This window comes from Myxocyprinus asiaticus, chromosome 28 (genome assembly GCF_019703515.2).
Source record: "Myxocyprinus asiaticus isolate MX2 ecotype Aquarium Trade chromosome 28, UBuf_Myxa_2, whole genome shotgun sequence".
NCBI lineage: Eukaryota > Metazoa > Chordata > Actinopteri > Cypriniformes > Catostomidae > Myxocyprinus > Myxocyprinus asiaticus.
The window spans coordinates 29896487-29922768 of record NC_059371.1 but is presented as its reverse complement, the minus strand read 5'-3'; the positions used below and the strand labels follow the sequence as shown (position 1 = coordinate 29922768).

At 37.1% G+C, this 26282-nt stretch overlaps 2 protein-coding genes across 3 annotated transcripts; one reads left to right on the top strand and one right to left on the bottom strand.

Annotated features, from left to right (window-relative positions):
- Positions 1–2368: 2368 nt before the first annotated feature.
- On the top strand, positions 2369–20012 carry LOC127418661 (NACHT, LRR and PYD domains-containing protein 12-like). The gene is given in 12 exon segments (XM_051659337.1): positions 2369–2423; positions 4436–6238; positions 11538–11711; positions 11784–11957; positions 12115–12288; positions 12406–12538; positions 12540–12580; positions 12670–12843; positions 13767–13940; positions 14051–14224; positions 18481–18654; positions 18825–20012. Coding segments are annotated over 12 exon segments (3213 nt in total). The 5' UTR covers positions 2369–2415; the 3' UTR covers positions 18835–20012.
- Positions 20013–20148: 136 nt separating this feature from the next.
- Positions 20149–26208, bottom strand: LOC127418684 (armadillo repeat-containing protein 1-like). Of its 2 annotated transcripts, none has more exons than XM_051659396.1 (7): positions 26163–26208; positions 25477–25641; positions 21893–21984; positions 21501–21690; positions 21255–21371; positions 21058–21132; positions 20149–20852 (listed from the first exon to the last, which is right to left on the bottom strand). In XM_051659396.1, exons 2-7 carry the CDS (start codon positions 25627–25629, stop codon positions 20661–20663), a joined length of 819 nt encoding a protein of 272 aa, XP_051515356.1. In that variant the 5' UTR covers positions 25630–25641; positions 26163–26208; the 3' UTR covers positions 20149–20660. The 2 variants fall into 2 exon arrangements, with proteins under 2 accessions (XP_051515356.1, XP_051515355.1); XM_051659395.1 differs by lacking the exon at positions 26163–26208 and adding an exon at positions 25956–26139.
- Positions 26209–26282: the final 74 nt, after the last annotated feature.

The following is a 26282-nucleotide window of genomic DNA, read 5'->3' as shown; positions in this document are numbered from 1 at the left end:
ATCATTTTTTGAAAAACAACAACAACAACAAAACAAACAAAAAAACAAACAAAACAAAAACAAACATTTTCCTACAATAAATAGTAAAATAAATACCTGATGAAGGTTGCATGATCAAAACGTTGTAGTAATTAATTAAATTGTTTATTTGCAAGCAACAGCAGTGTGCGGGATTTTGAATCTTGTTTACTTATCTCAGTTGTTTTTCTACGCACCTTATAGGAAAGGTACGCACCTATTCTTCTTTTTTTGTACATACAATAAATACTGAAATGGTTTAGATTATCATAGTTTTAAACATGTATAATTTATTTTATAATAAATTATATTGGATTTTCATAGTTTAATATTGAAAGTCTGGGTCTGGGGCAAGGCTAAAACAAAACCAAGGCTCCAACAAGGTACCAAAAATAAACGATGAAGGCCTAGTAAAAACTTCCAAAGTCAGTTTTGATGAGACCTTCATATTACAAAAGGAAAAAGGTGAAACATGTTTGTTTTAATAAAAATCAACCCCTGGGATATGAAAGTAGACAAAGTTGAAGAAACACCCTTAAATTATATTTTAATTAAAGCTGAAGTGTGTAATTTATACACAACTTGTTTCAAATGAAACTAGGAATGTTTTCAGACAGGTTTTCTGAACACTCTTCTATTGGTTGGTCTCAACCCTGTCACAGTTCTCCGAGTACTAAGCTACTTGCACCCACATATTTTAAACCCCATGTTTCATTCAAGTAGATATATAGAATTTGTAATGTGATATATTGACTACTCCATATTTTTGTTACAATATTCATAAATAGTGAATAATTCAACCCCATCACAGACTGACAGTGAAGAAATGAGACAGGGTTATGTGTGATGGAGTTGTGTTTTTTTTTATATTTTAAAAAAAAAAAATTTTGGCTCAAAATGGCCACTGTTCCTTGTGTGGTGTAGGACAGAAGATCATATAGAATGCATGAAATTAACTAATTCAATATATATTTATGGATTAAAATATAATTTTGAACACTGTTAGACCTTAATGTAGATTTTTTTACAGTAACATACTTGCAACACTGTTGCCAGCTTGTTACTGTAAAAACCTGAGAACAGGCTACTGCAATTGTTGTGTACAGTATTTACTAATTACTGTAATGCTGAGGTATAATACTGTACAAATATAAATTGTACAGTAGCTGTAAATATACCATACATTAAATATTTGTATATATTTCATTATTATTATTATTATTGTTATTATTATTATAGTTATTAGTATTAAATAAAGTTTATTATTGCACTCTATTCAGTCGTAGATAGTATTTTTCTGATGCAATTAAAACTTTGTAATGCAGCATTATTTGTACTACTGTCTCCTTAAAGGTGCACTCAGTAATTTTTTCCTCATTAAAAAAGTTTTACTCCTAAAGAAATTAATTGTAATTTTGAAACATAGGTATAAAATCATGAGCACTCACATTAAAATGATTACTCCAGTCATATCAGTAACCTTATAAAAGTAGTTTTATTCTACATGGAGAGGGTCCACACATGGGGGCTGCCATGTTAGAAACGCATGACCAGCCAAATACTACTGGGTTAATCTCAGTAACCCTCTTGTTATTGGACACTTTCACTCTTGTATTAAATTAATCATAGATGACTGCGTATAGTGAATTTCTACAACGGCATCTGTAACTAAAATCTATTGATTTTGAATGATGCCGCATCCACGCCGCTAGGTGTCACTGTAGGTCCAAGATGACACACAGACAAAAGTTACTGAGTGCACCTTTAAGATGAATCGCTTATGTTGTATTATTCCTCTTTGTAAGTTGCTTTGGATAAACGCGTCTGCCAAATGAACACATGTAAATTTAAATCATAAAGAAAACACATTAATTTATTATTATTTTTTTTACCCTTTTTTTATTGGCGCATGACAAGAAAAGGGAAACTGGATCATGACGTCATAAAGGCGTCTTACCCTCAGTAAGACGCGTGGTTTAATAAATAAATAAATAAATAATGCATTTTTCTGGTAAAAGGTCATTCTCAGCAAAGGAACACAAATAAATGTTTACATTATTGACAAAAAAGTCAGGGTGTACATTTGATTAATTATTTTCTAGGTACAAATTCAGTGAAGTGCCTCAGAGACATGACAAAATGCTTGGTATAAGATAGAAAGAAGATATTCTTTTATGATAACGATTATTTTAATGCAGTAATAATTATATATATATATATATATGTATGTCACTTGCAGATGTTTTTGAGACCAACATGATCACGTGATCATTGACTGAGGCGTGAAATCACTGAAGCGAAAGAAAGCGGTGATTTGGATCTATACTCGACTTGCTTGTAAGTTGTTAGAGTTTCTTAAATAGCTGGAGTAAGGTGCTGGAGTTTGAAAATGGTTGTATGACGAGGTATAATTGGACACTATGCATTCACAATCGATGTCTTCTTCAGAGTTGACAGATATTTATTTTTGAGACAGTAACTTAACTTACTTTCCGTACTGTACTTCAGTAGCTGTAGTAATGATAAGAAATTACTCAAAGCTATTTATTTCTAATGCTTGCCTACTTTCAGTTTCAGTTTCTAAATAGATGACTGTGTTTATCTAACCAGGTTGTGTTCAGTTTATCATTCATTCATTCTCTCATAGTCTCTAGTATTAGAAGAATCAATTTATTAATCTCTATTGCTCAGTCCAAAAACCTGTATTAATAATATCAGTATCAATGTTGTGTATAAAAGGAAAACAAAAACAAAAGGTGTAGTGCATCTTTAAGTTAAAGGTGAAAAGTTGCTTGATTAGATATTTAATGCAGTTTTCTTAAAACGACTTATGTCATTTGGTCTGTTGAAAATGCTTTAAACTGACAATAACACATTTGACAATCAAAGTTAAAAATGCTTTATTTTAAACTGGGTGTGTCAGTTTATATATCATCAGAGAATATATCATCAGTTTAGAAGGGATTTGAGAATGAGTCACCATAACAACTTAGTAATGCTTGTTACTCATGGTCATGCTATAAGCAGTTCAAGACGGATGTTTGATGCAATACTGCTTTTGTTAGGACTGGTGATGAATTTTCCATGTAAAGGCCTCAAAATCACATGGTGTCAAAGTCATTCAATTGAATTAGTGTACATAGGTATAGTCATATGTATCTGCTCATTAATATATTTAAATGCTCATAGCATTTTTAATATACACTACCGTTCAAAAGTTTGGGGTCACTTGCCTGAAATGTTTCTCATGATCTTAAAAATCTTTTGATCTGAAGGTGTACACTTAAATGTTTGAAATTAGTTTTGTAGACAAAAATATAATTGTGCCAGTATATTAATTTATTTAATTACAAAACTAAAATTTTATTTAAAAAAAAAAAAAGTTTTTGAAATGGATGACTTGGACCGAATAATTAAGAAAAGCAGCCACTAAGTGCCCAACATAGATGGGAACTCCTTCAATACTGTTTAAAAAGCATCCCAGGGTGATACCTCAAGAAGTTGGTTGAGAAAATGTCAAGAGTACATGTCTGCAAATTCTAGGCAAAGGGTGACTGCTTTGAAGATGCTCAAATATAACACAGTTTTGATTTATTTTGGATTTTTTTAGTCACAACATAATTCCCATATTTCCATTTCTATTATTCCATAGTTGTGATGACTTTACTATTATTCTAATATGTGAATAATAATAATAAAAAAATAAAGAAAGAATGAGTAAGTGACCCTAAACGTTTGAATGGTTGTGTATGTTGAAAAACAAAAAGAATAATTTTTGATAATATAAGTCTGAACATGCACAGCCCATCTGAAGACATGGATTAAACTCGAGTATTATGGATTACTTTAATGCTGCCTTTATATGCTTGGACCTTCAAAGTTCTGGTCACCATTCACTTGCATTAAGTGGACCAACAGAGCTGAAATATTTTTCTAAAAATCTTCATTTGTGTTCACCAGAAAAAAAGAAAGTCATACATATCTGGGATGTCATGAGGGTGGCAAAAAGATGAGAGAAATTTCATTTTTGGGCAAAAAATACCACAGTATTACCACAGTATTCAGCCTGGAATATTTTGAAGTGGCCACTTTCAGATGAGTAAATCAGGTCTAAATAATTCATGTTGAAAGTAAAACATGATTTTAAAAGCCCTTTGAGAATATGTTTATTTGCTGTGCAACTCATAAATATCTTAATACATTTTTATGGTTCGGCAAGCAGAGCAAACCAAATTATCTGTCAAATAATAGTGAAGCATCAATGACTGAACCAATTTCATTCAACATTGAAGACTTTGGCACTGAGGGACCGTAAGATACTAACACAAAGCTTATTAAAACATCATGACATTTCCATTGTTGTTCTCTGCTTGAGAGTTTAGTCAGTAAAAATGTACTTTTCACTGTCTCTTTAAAGATATCAAAAAAACAACATTTTTGACACACCAGTCCAGTCCAGTTCAGATATGAAGTGTCAACAGGAGTACAAATCAAGACTGAAAACAAAATTTCAATCCTTTCACAATGACTTTTCCAGCCAGACACATCCCACATTACTGAATGACATCTTCACAGAGCTTTACATCACTGAGGGGGAAAGCGAAAATGTCAACAAAGAGCATGAGGTGAGACAGATTGAGACTGCTTTGAGGAGGCAAACCACAGTTGACATCCCAGTTAAATGCAATGACATTTTTAAACGCTCACATGATAAAAACAAAACCATCAAATGTGTGCTGACAAAGGGAGTTGCTGGAATTGGGAAAACAGCCTCAGTGCAGAAATTCATACTGGACTGGGCTGAGGGAAAAGCTAATCAAGACATTGAGTCTATTTACCCTCTTCCATTTCGAGAGCTGAACCTGATGAAAGGGAAACAGTTTAGCTTGGTCGAACTTCTTCAGCACTTTAAAATGGAAGCAGGCTTTGAAGATGGCCATCAAAACGTCCTCTTTATTTTTGATGGTCTAGATGAATGCCGCTTCCCTTTGAATTTCCAGAATAATGAAAAACTGTGCAACCCAACCGTGCCAACCTCTGTTGACGTTCTGCTAACAAATCTCATCAATAAGACCCTGCTTCCTGGTGCTCTCCTCTGGATAACATCTCGACCAGCAGCAGCCTATCAGATCCCTTCCGAATATATTGACCTGGTGACTGAAGTTCGAGGGTTTAATGACCCTCAGAAGGAGGAGTACCTCAACAAGAGAATCAATGATAAACGCCTCTCTGGCCAAATCATCACACATTTGAAGTCTTCAAGAAGTCTGTACATAATGTGCCACATACCAGTTTTCTGTTGGCTGTCAGTTACCGTGCTAGAGAGAATGTTCAATGAAGCAGAGGATGGAGAAATCCCCAAGACGCTCACTCAAATGTACACACACTTCCTTCTCAACCAAACTAGAGCTAAAGACATGAGATACTCTAAAGATTATAAGCCAGGTCCACTGGATGAAGATATGATTTTGAAGCTAGGTAAACTCGCCTTCCAACAGCTGGAAAATGGCAATCTGATATTCTACGAGGAAGATCTGATGGCTTGTGCCATTGATGTACAGGAAGCTGTAGTCTATTCTGGAGTTTGCTCCCAAATCTTTAGAGAGGAGTCTGCACTGACCCAGAAAAAAGTCTACTGCTTCGTCCATTTAAGCATTCAGGAGTTTTTGGCAGCCATGTATGTGTATTTCATGTTTAAGATCAACCACTGCAACGTTCTTAATCAGGAACAACATGACGTAACAGACCTTAATGAGACCACCTTGTTTGAATTGCACAAGAGTGCCATTGACAAGGCCCTACAGAGAGAGAATGGACACCTGGACCTTTTCCTCCGTTTTCTTCTGGGTGTTTCGTTGGAGTCCAATCAGAGCCTTCTGCAAGGCTTACTATCTCAAGCTGGTAGCAGAGCCTCTCAGAGCATAGAGGAAACAGTTGAATATATCAAGAAGATGATCGAGGAGACCTCCTCAGCGGAAAAGTCCATCAATCTGTTCTACTGTCTAAATGAACTGAATGAACTCTCTTTGGTTAAAGAGGTCCAACGCTTCCTGAATTCAGGGCATTTTTGTAAACTCGCCCCTGCCCAGTGGTCTGCCCTAGTCTTTGTGTTATTGACATCAGAGGAGAAGCTGGATGTGTTTGACCTAAAGAAGTTCATCAGATCAGATGAAGGCCTTACCAGATTGCTGCCTGTGGTGAAAGCTTCAGAATCTGCTCTGTGAGTTTTATTCAAATGTTAACTGTTTTTCAGCTTATTCTGGTTCTTTCCACTCTAGTTTATGCTGTGCATCACAAGGGTAGTTATTTTTTTCAAATGTAACTATAAAAAGTTCTACTAGTAACTTAAGCAAAGTCATATTTGTGGAGTGTGTTCTTGCCCATTATTGTGCAAACATAAACTTTACAATATGGTTTGCATTAGGTATCATGAACTAACAATAAACAATCATTTTTACAGCATTATTAATCTTGATTGGTGCTCATTTATAAACATACTATTGCTCATTTTTAGGCCATGTTAATTCATAACCCATTAACTAATGTTAAAGTACCTTTTTAATGTTACAAATGTATTTGAAAATGCAGAAATTATCATTAAAGGAATGCTTCGGGCAGGGGCAGACTGGCCATAGGGAGAAGCCGCGAAACGGAGCCGAACGTGCGTTGATAAGCTGAAACGGCCTGCTACATTAATGGCGCCCCCCCCCCCCACACACACACACACAATTTTGGGACCAGCGACACCCCCCTCCCACTCAACAACTTTTGGGCCAGTTTCTATGTAAAATCCAGGGCCGATTTCTCTTCCCAGTCCGCCTCAGGCTCCGGGTTCAACTAAAGTCAAGCTAAATTGAAAACATTTGTAGCATAACTTTGATTACCACAGAAAATAATTTCGACTCTTTCCTTGTTTAAGCAAAACATTTTATTACAGTAAGGCACTTACAATGGTGAATGTAGTGCCAGTCTATTAACAATCAAATATATAAGGATAGCCACAAGACGTAAACAACATTGTCCTCCTGCAACCCCATGTCCATATGTGTGAATGAATCACGTATTTTGGCTTCGCTATATGCAACGGATAATTTAAATTAATTTAAACCGTGTAAGGGGGTTGAGTGGAAAGGAGGAGGCGAGAACCGGCTTAATAATATAAATAATAATTTAATAAACAACTTAAACACACAACCAAAACCACACAGTACAGCTGCCTGCAATTCTCTCTCTCTCGAACTGTCGTCCCCGGCCGCCTTTATCCCTCGTCGCCCCAACAGGCTGATTGGGGACCGGGTGTGTCTCATTCCAGCCTGGCCCCGCCCTCTTCGGCTCTACAAACCGATTAAAAACTGTTCACAACACTCTACACTGTCATTAAAGTGTTAAACTTCTGACGCACCGAGTCACGTGACACAACAGAATGATGTTGATGTTTCGGTGAAGCGCTTTTACGGGCACAGAGCAAACAAAAGTGCCTCTGGTAAGAAACCTCTTTAAGTTTTCTTCATTGAAACTTGTTTGGTTGTAAAGAGCAGCATCTCTTGTTTCGTTTGATATGCAGTTTTAAAAAGTTCATAATTTTTCCACTAATGAACATGATGCCACATATATGGAAATTGGGGCCTTATTCCCTCAGAAGTTGGAAAAATATGTTAGTTATTTTGAATAACTTTCAACATTAACACATCTGTGGGGCATTTCGCTTCATTTTAATATAATTTTTTTAATATTGTATTTTGTCATCACTTTACAATACGGTTCTTTTCATTAGTAAATGCATTCTTATAGGGTACAATGGGGTTAAAGGCACACCTTAAGGAAAATTAGTTTTTTTCTGGACACAAAATGTATCAAGATTCAAGAAATACATTTCTTGGGGGCCTGGGTAGCTCAGCGAGTATTGACCCTGGAGTCATGAGTTCGAATTCAGGGTGTGCTGAGTGACTCCAGCCAGGTCTCCTAAGCAAGCAAATTGGCCCGGTTGCTAGGGAGGGTAGAGTCACATGGGGGTAACCTCCTCGTGGTCACGATTAGTGGTTCTCGCACTCAATGGGTGTGTGTGGTAAACTGTGCGTGGATCGCGGAGAGTAGCATGAGCCTCCACATGATGGGAGTCTCTGCGGTGTCATGCACAGCAGCCACATGATAAGATGTGTGGATTGACTGTCTCAGAAGCGGAGGCAACTGAGACTTGTCCTCCGCCACTAGGATTGAGGTGAGTAACCGCGCCACCACGAGGACCTACTAAGTAGTGGGAATTGGGCATTCCAAATTGGGGAGAAAAGGGGATAAAAAAAAAGAAAAAAAAAGAAATACATTACTTTTTATTGAATATTGAAGGAACAACATAATTTGTGTGAAAAGAAATAACAATAGAAAGTTGTTTTGAATATTTTTTTTTTTTTAAAGGTGGCGAGGGGGCTTATATTGATATAGTGCAGATAATGGGGAAATAGTTATAGGGCACTGTAACAGATAAAGGACAGGCAAGGAGGAAGAGGGAACACGCTGAACAGTAAACGTAAGGTTTAATGTCAAACTCAACATGAAACAAACATAAACAAACACACACATGCAGCGCGGCCACGTGCGTCTCTGTCTCTCTCTCAAACTGGCGTCTCCGGCCCCCCTTTATCTCGGTCTGATGCTTATCATCTGATTCGTCACACTCCTCCCCCACCCAATTCAGACCAGGGCGCCACCGGACTGGCTTACTGACTTACACCCCCCACCCCCCCCATCTCTGGATGGGAGACGCTGCCCTTCCAGCCGTTCTGTCAGCCGGTGCTCCACCCCGCCTCCTGGGAGCCTGGGGGAGAGACGAGGGGAGGCGTGGGGAGAGGGAAAGGATGAGCGGGAGACACACACAGAGAGAGAGAGAAAACTTGCTTGCCGGTTCCTGGACACACTGTCACCCGGTCCTCATCCGCTCCTTCGCCCTCTGGCAGACGACAGCTCGCTTCTCCCCTGGCGGATGGCAGCGAGCCCTCTGACCCCTGGCAGACAGAACCACTCCTCCCCTTCTCAGCGGCCGGCAGCAACCCCTCCGTCCCCAGGCAGATGGCCACGGTTGCTCCCTTGGCGGATGGCAGCGGCGAGGACTCCGCGACAGTGCATCCTTCCTCCCTCCCGGGTTTCGCACCACTGTAACAGATAAAGGATGGGCAAGGAGGTGGGAACTGGCTGAACAGTAAACGTAAGGTTTAATGTCAAACTCAATATAAAACAAACATAAACAAACACACATACATGCAGTGCAGCCGCGTGTGTCTCTCTCTCTCTCTTGAACTTTATCTCACTCTCCAACTGATCATCTGATTCAGCGCCGGTCATGCACCCTCACGGCCTGGCCATGCCTTCCTCCTCATCACAGGCACAATTTGTCAACTTGGACAAATACTTTTAAGAGAGCAAGATGCTTTTTTGAGTTACAAATGGAGATAATACTTATTCAAAATAACCACTTCAGAAAATTTGCATAATTTCTTGTTCATTTCAGACATTACACCTTTGTGTAATATATAAACAAATGAATCTCCAATGTGATTGGATCAGTCAATGTGAGCCCACTTTAAATATTCTTCATAACACATCTATTTGCCCCACTTAAAAAAAACAGTGTGTTTAATAGGGGCCTTTAGCAGGGGCCTGGGGTAGCTCAGCGAGTATTGACCCTGACTACCACCCCTGGAGTCGCAAGTTCAAATCCAGGGCATGCTGAGTGACTCCAGCCAGGTCTCCTAAGCAACCAAATTGGCCCGGTTGCTAGGGTGAGTAGAGTCACATAGGGTAACCTCCTCGTGGCTGCTATAATGTGGTTCTCGCTCTCGGTGGGGTGCGTGGTGAGTTGTGCGTGGATGCTGCGGAGAATAGCGTGAAGCCTCCACATGCCTTATGTCACGTGATAAGATACGCAGATTGATGGTCTCAGACTCGGAGGCAACTGAGATTCGTCCTCCGCCACCCGGATTGAGGCGAGTCACTACGCCACCACGAGGACTTAGAGCGCATTGGGAATTGGGCATTCCAAATTGGGGAGAATTTTTTTTTTTTTAAATAGGGGCCTTTAGCCCCTGCAACAGGGGGCTTTTTACCCCAAATACTATCCTTTCACTAATTGGACAGTTATTGAAAAACCTTTGATTTAATCACCTTGAGCAAAAGTGAAAATGACAAAAAAGCATTTTGTCCAAATTAAATGTGGTAATATCCAGGATATTCATTAGCTACATAAATGTGCAATATTAAAAAAAAAAAAAAATTTAAATAGTAGATGAAATTGCTTCAAAATCAACCTTTAGACATCGCACACAATGATCTCATGGAACAGGAAAATGTTTGCAGTTTATAGTGACAAACAGGTGTTTAGAAAAGTCCTGTGGTAGTTTTTTGTTGCTATTTAGTGTTTTGGGAGAAAATAAAATCAAAGGAGCCTATTAGCCAGGGAGTCTTTAGCCCCGTTGTACCCTATATTTATAGTGCATTTTCACATTGAGAATCCAAAAAAAGCTGAAAAATGTTGCTTTCAGAGGCTTTACATGGAGTTTGAATGAAAATAAGGTGCATTTCAAACTGTTCTGAGACCAGTGCAGCCAGACAGAACACTGGAGGTTAAGTCATTCACTAAATGGGGAGCAAAGGAGCATCCTATAGCTTTCTGCAGCTAAGTGCAATTCACTCCTAAAATTCGATCAAAAGTTCAGTTTCAGGCTGCAGATGATGTTTGGACCACTCAGCATGTTTGGCAGACATAGGACAATTGTAATCAGTACATAGATTCAGGATTTCATAATGCTAAATTTTATTTTAACATGGTTGGCTGTGATTGGATGATGCTGGCCATTACTTTGAATAAGAATTATTTATTCAGCTATTTAGAAAATCAGCTGTAATGTCTGTAACGTCTCAAAAACATGAATAACCAACACTCCTGGAAACAAAATAAATAATTTGATGAAATAATCTGACTTTCTATAGCACAACATAGTCCTGCTGTCCATATATGTGGACATCAATTTTTAGGAAAACGTTTTACTCTAGATTTTTTTTTATTTATTTTTTTTGCCTTATTTATTAGGTGCTACTAGTTACAAATCAAAAAGGGAATTGGAAAATGCACACAGCAGTCACACTTGGGCCTTAGGAGATTCTTGTTAACATGATTTTAATGTGATAAAATTGCTTACAGGGGTTACTGGCGATATTTCGTATATTGGATATAACCATATGGTTAGTAAGCGATTTTATCACACAAAAATCATGTTAACATGTAGGTTACTACTTAAGGGGGTGGGGGTGGGGGTTTGAGTCAAAAAAAACTTTTTTTGTCTGTCATAAACAACATTATGCCGCAAATGCTGCCGACTAAACTTGTATTGAACCCGGAATATTCCTTTAACCAAGATAAATAGATGCTGAACAGGTATTGCTCATTGTTAATTCATGTTAAAAACTGTGTTAACTAATGGTTATTTAAACATCCATCCTTATTGTAAAGTGTTACCATTTTATTCCAGATTGGATAATTGCGGACTCTCTATGAGATGCTGTAGAGCTCTTGCCTCCACTGTCAGCTCCAGCTCTTCAAATGTACGAGTGCTAGATCTGTGCAATAACTCCATTGGGGACAAAGGAGTGGAGCTTCTGTCAGCTGGAATGAAAAACACTCAGTGTAAATTAGAGGAACTGAGGTAATGCTCTTGCTCACTATTTTGGTTCACTTTGGTTGTACATGCTGGAAAACTATGTTACCCTTTCCTCAGGCTCTCGTACTGCAGAATCACAACGCAGGGCTGCTCTGTTCTGGAATCGGGACTTCTTCCAAACCTTCCAAACCTTAGGGTATTGGACCTGAGTGAAAACAGTTTGAGAGAAGCAGGAATAAGTATCTTGGCTAATTACCTGAGAAATCAGCACTGTATGCTTGAAAAATTGAGGTAGGTAGTGCCATGAATAAAAGTCCACAAACCACCTCAGATCATTTGAGGCAAGGCAAATTTAACGAACTTACGGCAGTCCAAAAAAACAGAACAACAAATCCAAATTTAGCATTTGTTTTAGTTTCATGATCATTTGCTATTGCATTATTCATAGACTCAAGGACTGCAGAGTCACACCTGCAGGCAGCTTTGCAATTGCATCAGCTCTGCAGTCCAACCCATCTCACTTGAGAGAGCTTGACCTGCACTGGAATAACCCAGGAGATAATGGAGTGGAGAAGCTTTCGGCTATTTTAGAGGATCCACTCTCCAAGCTTGAAACCATTTGGTATCTTTTTGCTTTTTATTTGGTAGAATTGTGACATTCAGAAAATATAGATTCATACTTGTTTATAAATATTACATTTTACCACATGGGTTTTGTCTGGTATTTTTCTGTCCTCAGGCTAAGTTATGGTTTGCTCACTGATAAATCCTGTGAGGCTTTGGCTTCAGCCCTGAGGTCCAGCTTCTCTACTCTGAAAGCTCTAGACCTGAGCGGCAATACAATACATGACAAAGGCATAAAAATGCTCTCAATATGGGCTTGGAAGCCCACATTGTAAACTAGCAATTTTAAGGTAAGAGTTTAAAATCTCCATCTTGATCCTGAACAAAGTCAGATGCTCTCATATATTGTGATTTTATACATTACATCCTGCCTTTTCAGGTTGGCATTGTGTGAGATCACAGAGGAAGGTGTGGCTGATTTGGCATTGGCTCTTGTTTCCAACCCTGATCCACTGAGAGAACTGGACCTGAGACAGAACCACATAAAAGACTCTGGTATAACAAGACTCTCTGAAGTGTTGGAGAATTCCAGCTGTAGGCTGGAGACACTACAGTGAGTAGAAGAACTTGAACTTTGATGTCATTAGAGACTTCTAATTTAAAGTGCTTTGTTGTTGGCTACAAAACTTAAAAACAGTTACTGTCTAATCTCCTTTAGATTAGTATACAAATAAACACTCTGCAACCTGTGTGTGAGCAGAGCAAGGGATGTTTTTCATTTTACATGTGAAAAGGGCGCTTACACAGAAGTCTTAATATTGAGGCCATATGCTGCCTAAATTAAAAATAAATTAAGTGCTTTGGATAATTTTTCAGCACATCCCGGAAGAAAGCCTCAAAGCTTTACAAAGTTTTGTTCGACCATACCTATGCTAGCACTCGGAGCTCGATTACCATGACTGAAGTAGAAAGACACGCCCCCTCATTAACATACAGTCTTTTTTTTTTTTTTTTTTTTTTAACAAATAATGCATAAAATGTGGAAATAAATAAATACAATAAATGTATAAAATGCGTAAATAAATATGTAAAAAAAAATAAATGCATAAAATAATTGTGGAAATAAATAAATACAATAATACATACTGTAAGGAAATATAAGTATAAATACTAATTTCTTTGTAAACTTTTTTTTTTACAGTTTATTTGGTCAAATTTTTCTTTTTATATTTCTTTACAAATATATTTATTAATTTGTTTTAATTAATTCATAATTTAGGCAGCTTTGGTCCTACATCTTTTAAAAGCACAGCAACATAATAAATGGCCAGAATAAGCCAGAGAAAAGGTGGAAAATATTGCCAAAAAATAAAGAAATACAGAAATAAATACCATAACATTTTGCTAACATTAGAAGTGGCTTCAGGGGTAAAAGATATCAAATGTATGATATGATACCTTTAAAAGCTTGAGTGTATTTTAAAAAATCTTTTTATTAAATAAAACTTATTTTTTCACTCATTTGTCACACAATAGTTTAGGGGAAAGTGGCATCACAAAGGATGGCTGTGCTGTCCTCGCAGCTGCTCTAAACTCAAACCCCTCTTATCTGAGAGAGCTGGACCTGAGTAATAATGACCTCACAGACACAGGGGTGATGCTCCTCTCTCCTGTGCTGAGGAACAACAGCAACAAGATCAGGAAATTGGAGTAGGTTCTGTAAATTAAAAATAATAATAATAATAATATGTTCTAACATATCAAATACTCTATGTTCATGAAATGTAAATGGCCTTTATTTAAACATCATGTTTTCTTAGTTTGAGTCAGTGTGCCTTAACTATGGACTGTTGTGATTCACTGGCTTCAATTCTTGAAGAAAAATCCTCAAGTCTGAGAGAACTGGACCTGGGGGTAAACAAACTGCAAGATCTGGGAGTGAAAATCCTCTGTGCCGGATTAGAAAATCCACACTGTCAGTTGGAGACTTTGAGGTAATATCTCTAAAATGTTCAAGGTTGCTTTCACAGACATGAAGCCTGCCAAGGACTGCACTGTTTTACTGTTTATTGTGATTTTCCTTAAAAAATGCAGCTACTTTAAACTTCAAGGTCAAACTCCTTAATTGGCACCCCTCCTTAGCATTTACCAGAAAATTACATACTCAGATTTAAATGCCTGTAATTCCTGAACGCTTGGGTCTACAGACCTAGTTTTGGTTATTTAAAGTGATTTAAGTTATTGAAGTTTAGGTTTATTGCAATGAAAATGCAACGCACTAAACTTTTTCTTCCTTTAAAAAATATTTATTAAAAATATATGTGGCAACCAAAAACATTATAGAATATTAAAGCCATATGTCAAACCAAGTTGTATCCCAAAATTTGAAGTAAACAAGTTATAAAATGGCATATAGAGTTGTGCTCAAAAGTATGCATACCCTGGCAGAAATTGTGAAATTTTTGCATTGATTTTGAAAATATGACTAATCATGCAAAAAAACTGTCTTTTATTTAAGGATAGTGATCATATGAAGCCATTTATTATCACATAGTTGTTTGGGTCCTTTTTAAATCATAAGGATAACAGAAATCACCCAAATGGCCCTGATCAAAGGTTTACATACCCTTGAATGATTTGGCCTTGTTACAGACACACAAGGTGACACACACAGGTTTAAATGGCAATTAAAGGTTAATTTCCCACACCTGTGGCTTTTTAAATTGCAATTAGTGTCTGTGTATAAATAGTCAATGAGTTTGTTAGCTCTCACGTGGATGCACTGAGCAGGCTAGATACTGAGCCATGGAGAGCAGAAAAGAACTGTCAAAAGACCTGCGTAACAAGGTAATGGAACTTTATAAAGATGGAAAAGGATATAAAAAGATATCCAAAGCCTTGAAAATGCCAGTCAGTACTGTTCAATCACTTATTAAGAAGTGGAAAATTCGGGGATCTCTTGATACCAAGACAAGGTCAGGTAGATCAAGAAAGATTTCAGCCACAACTGCCAGAAGAATTGTTCAGGATACAAAGAAAAACCCACAGGTAACCTCAGGAGAAATACAGGCTGCTCTGGAAAAAGATGGTGTGGTTGTTTCAAAATTTCACAATTTCTGCCAGGGTATGCAAACTTTTGAGCACAATTGTATATCACATATTGACTAGGCGCAGTTCCAGAAGTGGGCACAAGATGACATTAAAGCTCCACTGTTGTAAGAATGAACAAACCCAATTTCAGAAAATTTCAGAAAAACTAATTTCAGAAACACCACTCAAACCACCTATGACACACTATATTATTGCAAAACATTATAAAGATTCATTACAGATTATAAGTATTATAATTACTTTTGCAATTCATGGTTACAATGTAAGTGTTGTTAGCAGTGGAAGCCAGTAACTATTCACATTTCTAACAACATATAATATTTTTCTGCCATAAAATTATAATAGTTTTTTTTATACCTCAAAATTGAACCATAAATGATTCAATGAGCCCATTCATTCACATGGATGTAGCTTTAGTCTATAGCTGCTCTCAGTCCCAGCACCGAATATGTGCTCCAGGAGGTTTAGCATTTGTTCTTCATCCAAACGGTGTGGAACTTATTCCAAAGCACTCAAATCTATCCAAATGATAGTGTTTTTACCCATCGAAAGAAGCAGCAAAAGGTTACATTTCGGCTCTGATCGGTCATCAGAAACAGCAGAAAGCGCAGAGCCATAATGGTGGCCTTGGGTTTTCTCTCCAAAGGAACACTAGGGTGACATCACTGTTTTGGAATAAACAAGGCCAACCCCTGTAACCACAGAAACGTCATACCAATGGCTACATGACCTGTCAATCAAATCATGACTAGTGATCCATTGGCTGGATCCTTTCACTGAAACAGCCAATGCGCATTTTGGAGAGGCCATGGAATCACAGAGAGACTCATGGGTGGTCTCAAACAACGTGGAAGTTTCACCAGAATAGCAGAGACCCTGGTGCTGATTGATAAAATAAGCTTTATAATCAATATTTTATTGATAATAGACATTATATATTTCGTGATGACGAAAGCAAAGGATGATCAGTTGTTTTTTCCCTAAATTTTCACTGTTTTGGATAAAATGGCCAAGTCTATTTTCAATCGTGGACACTTAAAATAGATTGTATGCTGGAATTGCCTGCCATCATCAGATCAGATCAAAACCAGAAGATATAAAAGTAATGCAAAACGTCACATGTTTTAAAATCCACTCTTTTAATATTTTAATGCATTACTGTAATGACATAATTCAGATTGCAAGATAGTGGCCATATTACGAAGCTAGAGACTTGTAGCTTTCAAACGATATAAGGTTTGTCATATTAAAGTTGGATTTGAAGGTAATATAGTCCAATAAACATTAAAAAATGCAAAAAAGCAGAAAATCTAGGATGGTGCCAGTTAAGGGGTTAAAAGACATTTCCTGAAAAACAGAGAGGGTTTCATAAATTAATCTATAATATGGTATGTAACTAGGGTTGCAGCGGTATACCGGTTTCACGGTATTCACGGTATACCATGGTATGAAAATTAACGGTTTTTGTACCATGTACATTTGCTTATCTACGGTATTGAGAAAAACAATGCAACTGGACGGAGAATTTCACCTGCGCGTGCGCATCTCCTTTCCTCCTCGACTGCCTGTCAGACTCGTCAACTTGCCCCACACACACACATGCAGTGGAGAAAATGTCAGAGAGAAGCGAGGAGAGGGGGTCTGACATAATTGAGTGTGTGTGTGAGTTAAAGCAGTGTTTCTCAACTGGTGAGTCGCAGGTCTATTCGGACTGGGTCACGGACAGCAGGGAAAGAACAATATCATTGTTCTCCCATTGAAGATATTTCGGCGTCTGCCCAAGTGATAGCCTATTTAGGACTGCCGAGGCAGATTTAATGCTAATCTTGTAATCAGCTAAAGGCTTCTCATCTCGATATTGCGGAGTGCAGACCTCAAAACTGATGTGATAGAATTGACCAATTTCAGTTCTAGTGAGACTTTTCTAGTTTAAAGATTTACGGAGAAAGTCAAGTCGAACATCTCAAACATTAGGCAGCCCTGACATGCCAAACAGCACTAAGGAGGAAAAGAGCAACACTATGCTATTTGCAAATGTTTTTTTTTCATTACACATCATCACCTTTACAAAATTGTTTCACGATTTTACATGAGTAAAGGTAACTGTTATATTTGGACAAAATGTTATAGTTTCATATGAAATAATCTAAAGGTAGAATCTATTAGACCTCATTCTATATCAACAGTGGCATTTGTAGTTAAAGTTTCAAGATGTGTTTCAGCTAGTACTTATTTATTCATAAATACTATAATTTATTATTATTAATACTATTATTTAAGACTAGCCACACTGAACTAACCATGGTAATGAGGAGCCTTTCCTCCTGTGTAATATGTATGTCCTGTTTGAATTATGTTTGAAATTAAGAAACAAACGGGATAAAAATGGGCTCATATAAGTAAATATGCTCTTCAAATTTTAAAAGGGCGGAGAGAAAACTTCCAGTCACTTTTGTTGTTGACGTCAACAACAAAAATAATGTCACTTGATGCATGTCCTTGAAAACCATGAACAAAATGCAACAAGAGAAAATGCGACCAGGATACATTAAATACAGGTTACGTTTTTTTACTATAGTGGGTCGCCACTTGAGAACCAATGTTAAAGGTGCAGACAGGAGCAGTCTATACCTACAGTATACGTTAATTATTAATAATCATAGGACATTACTTTAAAAGCTCACACAGCTGATGTTATTTTTCATTTAGTAGTTAATTTAACATGCTATGCTAACATGTACACTAGCATGCTTTAGTTATAACATGTTATAGTTACATGCTATTTTATTATCATGTTTATAATTCGGTTTATTATTATAATTCTGTTAGCTTTCTTATTTATTCTATTTATTTTATTTATTTTCAAAAGGGAGACTTTTTTTTATACATACCATAAAAAATTAAATAAAAATGGTTTCAAGTTTAAATTATAATAAAGTGTTTACTCAATCCAAAAAATAAAAACAAAAAAATCAAAAAAAAAAATCTGTTTTCATTCCTTTAAGGGTCATTGTAACTGATAATAATAATTGTGTAATACCGTATACCGTCATACCGTGATATTTTCTGAGACGGTTATCATACTGTGAAAATCTCATACCGTTGCAACCCTATATGTAACAAATATTTTTCTTTATAGGCTGTCTAATTGTGGTGTCACAGGGGAAGGTTGCACAATTTTAGCCTCAGCACTTATGTCTAAGCACTCACTTTTAAGAGAGATGGACCTGAATGAAAACAATCTGACAGACTCAGCTGTGAGACCCCTATCTGTCCTACTTGACAATCCAGACTGTAAACTAGAGAAAATGAAGTAAGTAGACATACCTGGGTTGGTGTTTACAGTGACTAAACACTGGTACTGAACTTCTACATTTATTTGGCCTAATACAGTGTGTCTCACAAAATACTCAAAAACTTGAACATTTCATCTTCATTGGTGATGTTGATTTTGTTAATACATCTTGTCCCTTGTGTTTTCAGCTTGTATTGAATAACAGATCTGTGGATACCACGGCACAAAATTCAGATTGCTTGACATACTCAACCACTCATCAATGGTGGCTTGTGACTTCAGAGACTGCTTATTCTTGTTGGTCAATTATATGACATATTTGGATTTATGATTTTTTAAAACCACTGTTATTTGATGTTATCATTTTTGGTAATGATGTATTCTTGTATTTATTATGTACCTATATTCTAGCATATATGTTCTTATATTTATGATATACTTATATTCTAGCATTACATATCCATGGTAATATAATTTCATGCTCTCAATTAGATAGATAACCACTTCAGTGGTTAAATCCATATCTTCCGAAGCGCTATGATAGGTGTGGGTGAGAAACAGATCAGTATTTAAGTAATTTGTTTACTAAAAGTCTTCACCTTTTACCAGCCCCAACCACTATGTAGCTGAATGTGAAAGTCACTTCCACGCCAGAATTTGGAAGTGAAAGATTTACAGAAAAAAGGACTTAAATCTTCATCTGTTTCTCACCCACACCTATCATATTTCTTCTGAAGATATGGATTTAACCACTGGAGTCTTATGGATTACTTTTATGCTGCCTTTATGTCCTTTTTGACCCATCAATATTCATCAAAAATCTTCATTTGTGTTCTGCTGAAGACAAAATCATACACATTTGGGATGGTATGATGGTGAGTGAATGATTTTTATTTTTGGGTGAACTAACCCTTTAATATTAGTTCATGCAATATGAACTAGCATGAATAAACAGTTAATTTTAGTATTTTGCTAAATTAACATTAACCAATGCTGTGAAAAATAATTGTTGCTACAAAATACTTCATGCAATAACTAATGTTAATTAATTTAACCTGATCATAAAGCGTTAACCATTAAATTGACATTCATTTTATAATGTATGTTTAATAAATTCTTAATACTTTAAAATCTAGAGTTGCATGCTGTTTCCATATCTGCCATTTAATTAAAAAATAAAAATAAAAATAAAAAATTGTCTTTTTTTTTTCTTCAAACTTTTATCCTGTTAAGTCTCTTAAGTTGAATAATGTTCACATGTAGCAATAAACCTTATATTATGGAAAAAAATAATGATTGTATATTGATTTATTATAAATAGTTATTTGGTATGGGCATCACATTATATAATAATCATAATTATATCATAATGGTCATGCAGCATATAAAAAAAAAATATATATGCAAAAATCACCATTTATTTTAGCCATATTTTATCTTAATACATAAATCAGGTATATAGTAAAAACTAAATTAAAAAAATAAAAATACGAGTCATCGCAACCAATAAAGCTTCTTCCTTCCTAACCTTTATTTTCAGAAAATTAGCATCAAATGTGCATTTTGTTCTTCAATTGTTTCATTTTCTTGAGATGTGACTAAAGAGCTAAACCTTCCACCTAAAAATACATCAAAATGGCAATATTTACAACAAATCAGGTGGAAACACAGAAAAAACTTAACACATAGACAGACAGGAACAGTTCTGATCATTGAGAGGGAGGAAAGGAAAGTCTAGTTTTGGTGAACATATATAAAATGTACAACATGAGTTCAACATGAACAGCTTTCGTACAGTTGGGATCTCATGCATCATGTAGAAACATATTTTGCGTGACAGGTTATTATCAATTGAACTGAATGACCCCTTCAGTGGCTTGTAAAAAGCACATTTTTGTCAAGTGCATTGAACTTAGAGCTTTAAGCTCTGATAGTGATCCAAGTTGCTCTTTTAGCCTTGTTGAACATTGCTTTGAGGACCAGGCAGGAAGGGCCTGCTGTCATCATTTTGGAAAACCCAAGCTTTACCAGTAGAAGGTTTTAGTGAGGAAACTGGCTGCTGTGTTCAGCCAGCTTCCACTGGTGTCCTGTTTGGCACCAGTACGGGACACGGCACGGTCCAGTTCTTTCTCAGGACTCTCTTCCTCTGGCAGGTAATCTGGCAGGTGGGAATTCTCTTCTACCTTTGTACCAGAGGTGCAAAGTGGGATGAGAACCTGTAACAATGGTACAGATAAAAAAAATCAAATAATGGATGACTGACCTAATCGGTACACAAAGCACACACACGTAAATTGTATTCTTTTTTTTATTTTTATTTAGTCTGTTGAAGAACTGTATAAACATAGAATCAGAGATTATCATTCTCACCGAGACACATTTATATACATGCTTAAAACCAAGAGAAACAGCCAAACCCACCTCCTCTCCACTTTCATTTTTCACTACCTGCTGGACTGAAAGCACTTTTGTGGCAGCAATGGCAGTGGCCAGACTCTGTATAAGAGAGAGAATTGTTTAGTAATTTTTCCTCCATGTATTAAGAACTAAGTTTTTGTCCTTTTATTAAACTCAACTCTCTCCTTACAGAAAGAAAAATAAACAGAGGCTGTATGTACCTCAGTGGGCAGGTCTGCACGGATGCGAACAGTGCATCTCTTCATAGCCATCTGAAATGTGAAGCTGATCACACCTTTCACCTTCAAAAGTGCCTCTTCACACACACCTCTCTGATCCTGTCAACACAATAACAAATGTGATTTATCTGCTTATATATGAGAAAAATGTGCACTTACAGTAAAAAGGTTAATAGATCCTGGTAGGAACAAAATAATGCCTATGTGAAAGTTTCACATGGTACATACTGCCCCATTTAAGCCTTGTATGTGCAGAGTAACTGATTTTGCTTTCTTGTTGGTGCTGTTGATGAAGAATTGAGGTTTGTTCTTCCTCCTCTGTTGCTCAGGAGTCTGACAAGCCTGTCTCTGTGTTCGAGCATTCAACACATCATACACCTCTTTAGCAAGGTCTGTAATATCTGTTGTCATACCAGTCCTTCAAGGGATTTAAAAAAATTAAGTGCAAAGGTTAGATCTAGGATCACCTTCATTTGGTCCAATTAAACAAAGCACAAAAGGCAACAAAAGCTCTTATATTAGACTTTTAGCTTTCAAAAACACTTCTTCATAAATATAAACAAAACGTTCAATGAGAAGTCTGTCAATTTAGCAACATAGCAACAACTATTGCCACACACCTCTCCATGAGCGTCTCCAGGCTCACAATCATTCCAAGCTCATTTTTCATGGTGTTGATATTTTGGGGCAATTCAGCCAGGTACCGCAGAGTCTGAGGAAAAAAATAGTACATTTGAAGGAATAGTTCACCCTTAAGGCCCCGGTACACTAATGATGAAGTGCTTCTTAGTTCTTTGCTCAAAGCCAAAAAGGAGTTTGAAACATCATACTGTTTGCAAACATTCAGACACCAGCCATCCCACTGCGTTCAGAGGTACATTTAAATACGAGGACCCTCAAGACCACATGTAAAACATCAACTAATATGACAGTAGAATTCACGTGAGATCAGTAAAAGAAGCGGTTTTAATTACTTGATGATTTAAGCGGCCACCAGTCAACAGACGTGGAAAGGAGGTCCCACCTTACAGTTAAAAGAACCAGTCACCTTTTAGATACAGACATCACCTGTCAATCAACTTTGGAATGCACGTAAGCTATACAAGCCAGGAAAATTGCAGTTTTTAGCGTAATATGAGGTAAAAAAAAAAAAAAAGATTATGCTTCCAGTATTACCAGATTTGATTGTTGATTTTAAATATCGTCTTTGATTGTAATCTTGACCATTCAAGTAGATAGGAGCTGCACTGGCATGACTGGAAATAGCCTCTCGAGAGCGTTCCAAAGATGGCCGCCAGTGGACTGAATCGCTAGAATGACTTTGCATATATGCAGTAGATAATGTGTAATTTGTCATGTTTACATACTACATTCATTGCAATAATGTGCTAACATGCTATACATGGCCACAATATGCGCAGATTATGGTCTGTTATTGTCATTTATGATGACACTGATACTACTGCAAAAATGGCTGTATAAGAGTGTAAATGTGTAGAATACAGACAAAAGCATGATGATAGGCATATCTTATGAATATTTGAGTAGATTTGATTCCTTTTGTAGACTTAAAAAAATAGACTTAATATATACGTTCTTGGAAAATGTCTCTACACGAACGATCGTACAGATATAGGGAAATTTGCAACAGCTCGCTAATAACTCTGCACGAAGCTGTGTTCATCTCAACTGATCTTAACTGACTGAATTGAGTCATTGGCCTTAAAGAAAGTGGAGCTATAGGTCACACCTACAGATGACATGGACCAGTGGCAGTAAGAAGGTGTTTAGCAGCTTGTATGAAGTTTTCCTGCAATTTCGAGCTGGCGAGTTGTTACAAACCACCGAAACGCACTCAAAAACAAATTAGTTTTGGGTGGATTTTGTTCTAAATGACGCCTCACCTGTTCATTCTTCGATTTCATATGAAGTGTGCAGGGGCCTTTATGACTCGTCAAATTTGTATGACTTTCCGCGGAACACCAATTTTTTTTTGATGGAGATACAGTATGATGTTTATATCCATACAATGCAAGTCAATGTTGTCCAACAATTTCAAGCTCCAAAAAGGGCATAAAAGGTTATCCATACAAACATGCTCTGCACATGCATAAAGCATGAGGAAGTATAATCGCGCTTCAAATCAAGGAGACGGCAGATGTCGAGATTAATAGCAAAAAATGGAGTTACATTTTGGATTGTTTCTCATCCAAAACCATAAGCAATCATATTGCTTCAGAAGTCATATGGTTTACCTTTATGGAGTTTGAAAGTATGGGACCCCGCTGAATTGCTTTGCATGGACAAAAACATCTCATATCTCCATAAAAATATCTTTGTTTGATTTCCGTAGAAGTTTGAGACTGTAAATGAGTGAGTAAATGATGAGAGAATTATAATTTTTGGGTGAACTATTCCTTTAAGCCTATAAGTGAGTATACTTCTAGAAATGTAGGTCGAACATTTTAGATATCCACTGGTGGCCAAAAGTTTGGAATAATGTACAGATTTTGCTCTTATGGAAAGAAATTGTTACTTTTCACCACCAGTGGCATTCAACTGATCACAATGTATAGTCAGGACATTAATAACATGAAAAATTACTATTACAATTTGATAAAAATGTTCAGAACTTCTTAAACTACTTCAAAAGATTTCTCATCAAAAAATCCTCCACGTGCAGCAATGACAGCTTTGCAGGTCCTTGGCATTCTAGCTGTCAGTTTGTCCAGTTACTCAGGTGACATTTCACCCCACGCTTCCTGTAGCACTTGCCATAGATGTGGCTGTCTTGTCGGGCACTTCTCACGCACCTTACAGTCTAGCTGATCCCACAAAAGCTCAATGGGGTTAAGATCCATAACACTCTTTTCCAATTATCTGTTGCCCAATGTCTGTGTTTCTTTGCCCACTCTAATCTTTTCTTTTTGTTTTCAGTTTCAAAAGTGTCTTTTTCTTTGCAATTCTTCCCATAAGTCCTGCATCCCTGAGTCTTCTCTTTACTGTTGTACATGAAACTGGTGTTGAGTGGGTGGAATTCAATGAAGCTGTCAGCTGAGGACATGTGAGGCGTGTATTTCTCAAACTAGAGACTCTGATGTACTTATCCTCTTGTTTAGTTGTACATCTGGCCTTCCACATCTCTTTCTGTCCTTGTTAGACCCAGTTGTCCTTTGTCTTTGAAGACTGTATTGTACACCTTTGTATGAAATATTCAGTTTTTTTGGCAATTTCAAGCATTGTATAGCCTTCATTCCTCGAAACAATGACGAAAAAAACTGACGAGTTTCTAGAGAAAGCTGTTTCTTTTTTGCCATTTTTGACCTAATATTGATCTTAAGTCATGCCAGTCTATTGCATACTGTGGCAACTCAAAAACAAACACAAAGACAATGTTAAGCTTCATTTAATGAAGCAAATAGCTTTAAACTGTGTTTGATATAATGGCAAGTGATTTTCTAGTACTAAATTAGCAATTTAGCATGATTACTCAAGGATAAGGTGTTGGAGTGATGGCTGCTGGAAATGGAGCCTGTCTAGATTTGATCAAAAATAATTTTTTTCGGGGGTCTGGGTAGCTCAGCAAGTAAAGACACTGACTACCACCCCTGGAGTCCTGAGTTCGAATCCAGGGCGTGCAGAGTGACTCCAGCCAGGTCTCCTAAGCAACCAAATTGGCCCGGTTGCTAGGAAGGGTAGTCACATGGGCTAATCTCCTCTTGGTCCTTATAATGTGGTTCTTGCTCTTGGTGGGGCCTGTGGTGAGCTGTGCATGGATGCTGCAGAGAACAGTATGAAGCCACCAAACATGTTAAGTCACGTGATAAGATGCGCGGATTGACGGTCTCAGATGCAGAGGCAACTGAGATTCGTCCTCTGCCACCCTGATTGAGACGAATCACTACACCACCAAGAAGACTTAGGGCACATTGGGAATTGGGCATTCCAAATTGGGGAGAAAAAAAAAAAAAAAAGACTTTTTTCAAAAAGTGATGGTGCTGTTTTTTTACATCAGTCCTGATAATGATAATGTCCTGATTATACTTTGTGATCAGTTGAATGCCACTTTGGTGAATTAAAGTACCAATTTCCTTCCGAAACAGCAAAATCTGTACAATATTCCAAACTTTTGGCCGCCAGTGTATAACTATTTTTTCTAAAAGCTGTGTGCATTGACGAGGCAGTTGTAGAATCTGGATTGTACCTGGAGAGTGGCAAAAAGCACTTTGGGGTCTTTGTGGTCTAGAAACAGCACTAGTCCTGGAAGGCAGCCCTGGTCTTGAACAATCGCCTCCCGATTCTGTGGTTCTGATGCCAAGTCCCGCAGCTGTGTGACTACTGATAAGGCGTCCATCATTTTTGTGGAGATCTAAAAACCAAGAAAATAATAAAAAATAAATAATACTAGAAACAAATCCGATTACATAAGTCCATATTCAAAAACACGTCCTCCTATTTTCGTGTAGCACCTTGTAATGTAGGTCTATAAATGACACACACACACACACACACACGCTTATAATCATGACAACTACTAGTCTACAAAAAAAAAAAAAAAAAAACAGCACTTTAAGACAGAGATGAAACTACATTAATAATACGTACTCTCAACATTACATGTTTAATTACAATTAAAGGAAAAACAATGAAATGCAGTCTAAAAGCTTTTGACAATAAAACCACCTCGAGACAATTAGTTCCTTATACTGGAGTCTGTTAGCTTGCTAGCTAGTTGGTTTGACCTGGCTCTCCAGTATTTGCGATTTAAATCCCTATAATAGTCTGATACCCCCCTTTTATTCCTTTAAGCCTTCTTGTACATTCCAAATAATACGTTTGTAGCTCATTTTGGGAAATATGTTGATTAAAATACAAAATTAAACTAGTTACCCTGTACAACGCGTACACAAAATACAAAATTTCCCACTGCTTTTGTTCGAAATGAAATGATTGGTCGACGGCATCTGACGACGTTCTAAATACTTCAAACTGATTGGCTAAATGCGCCTG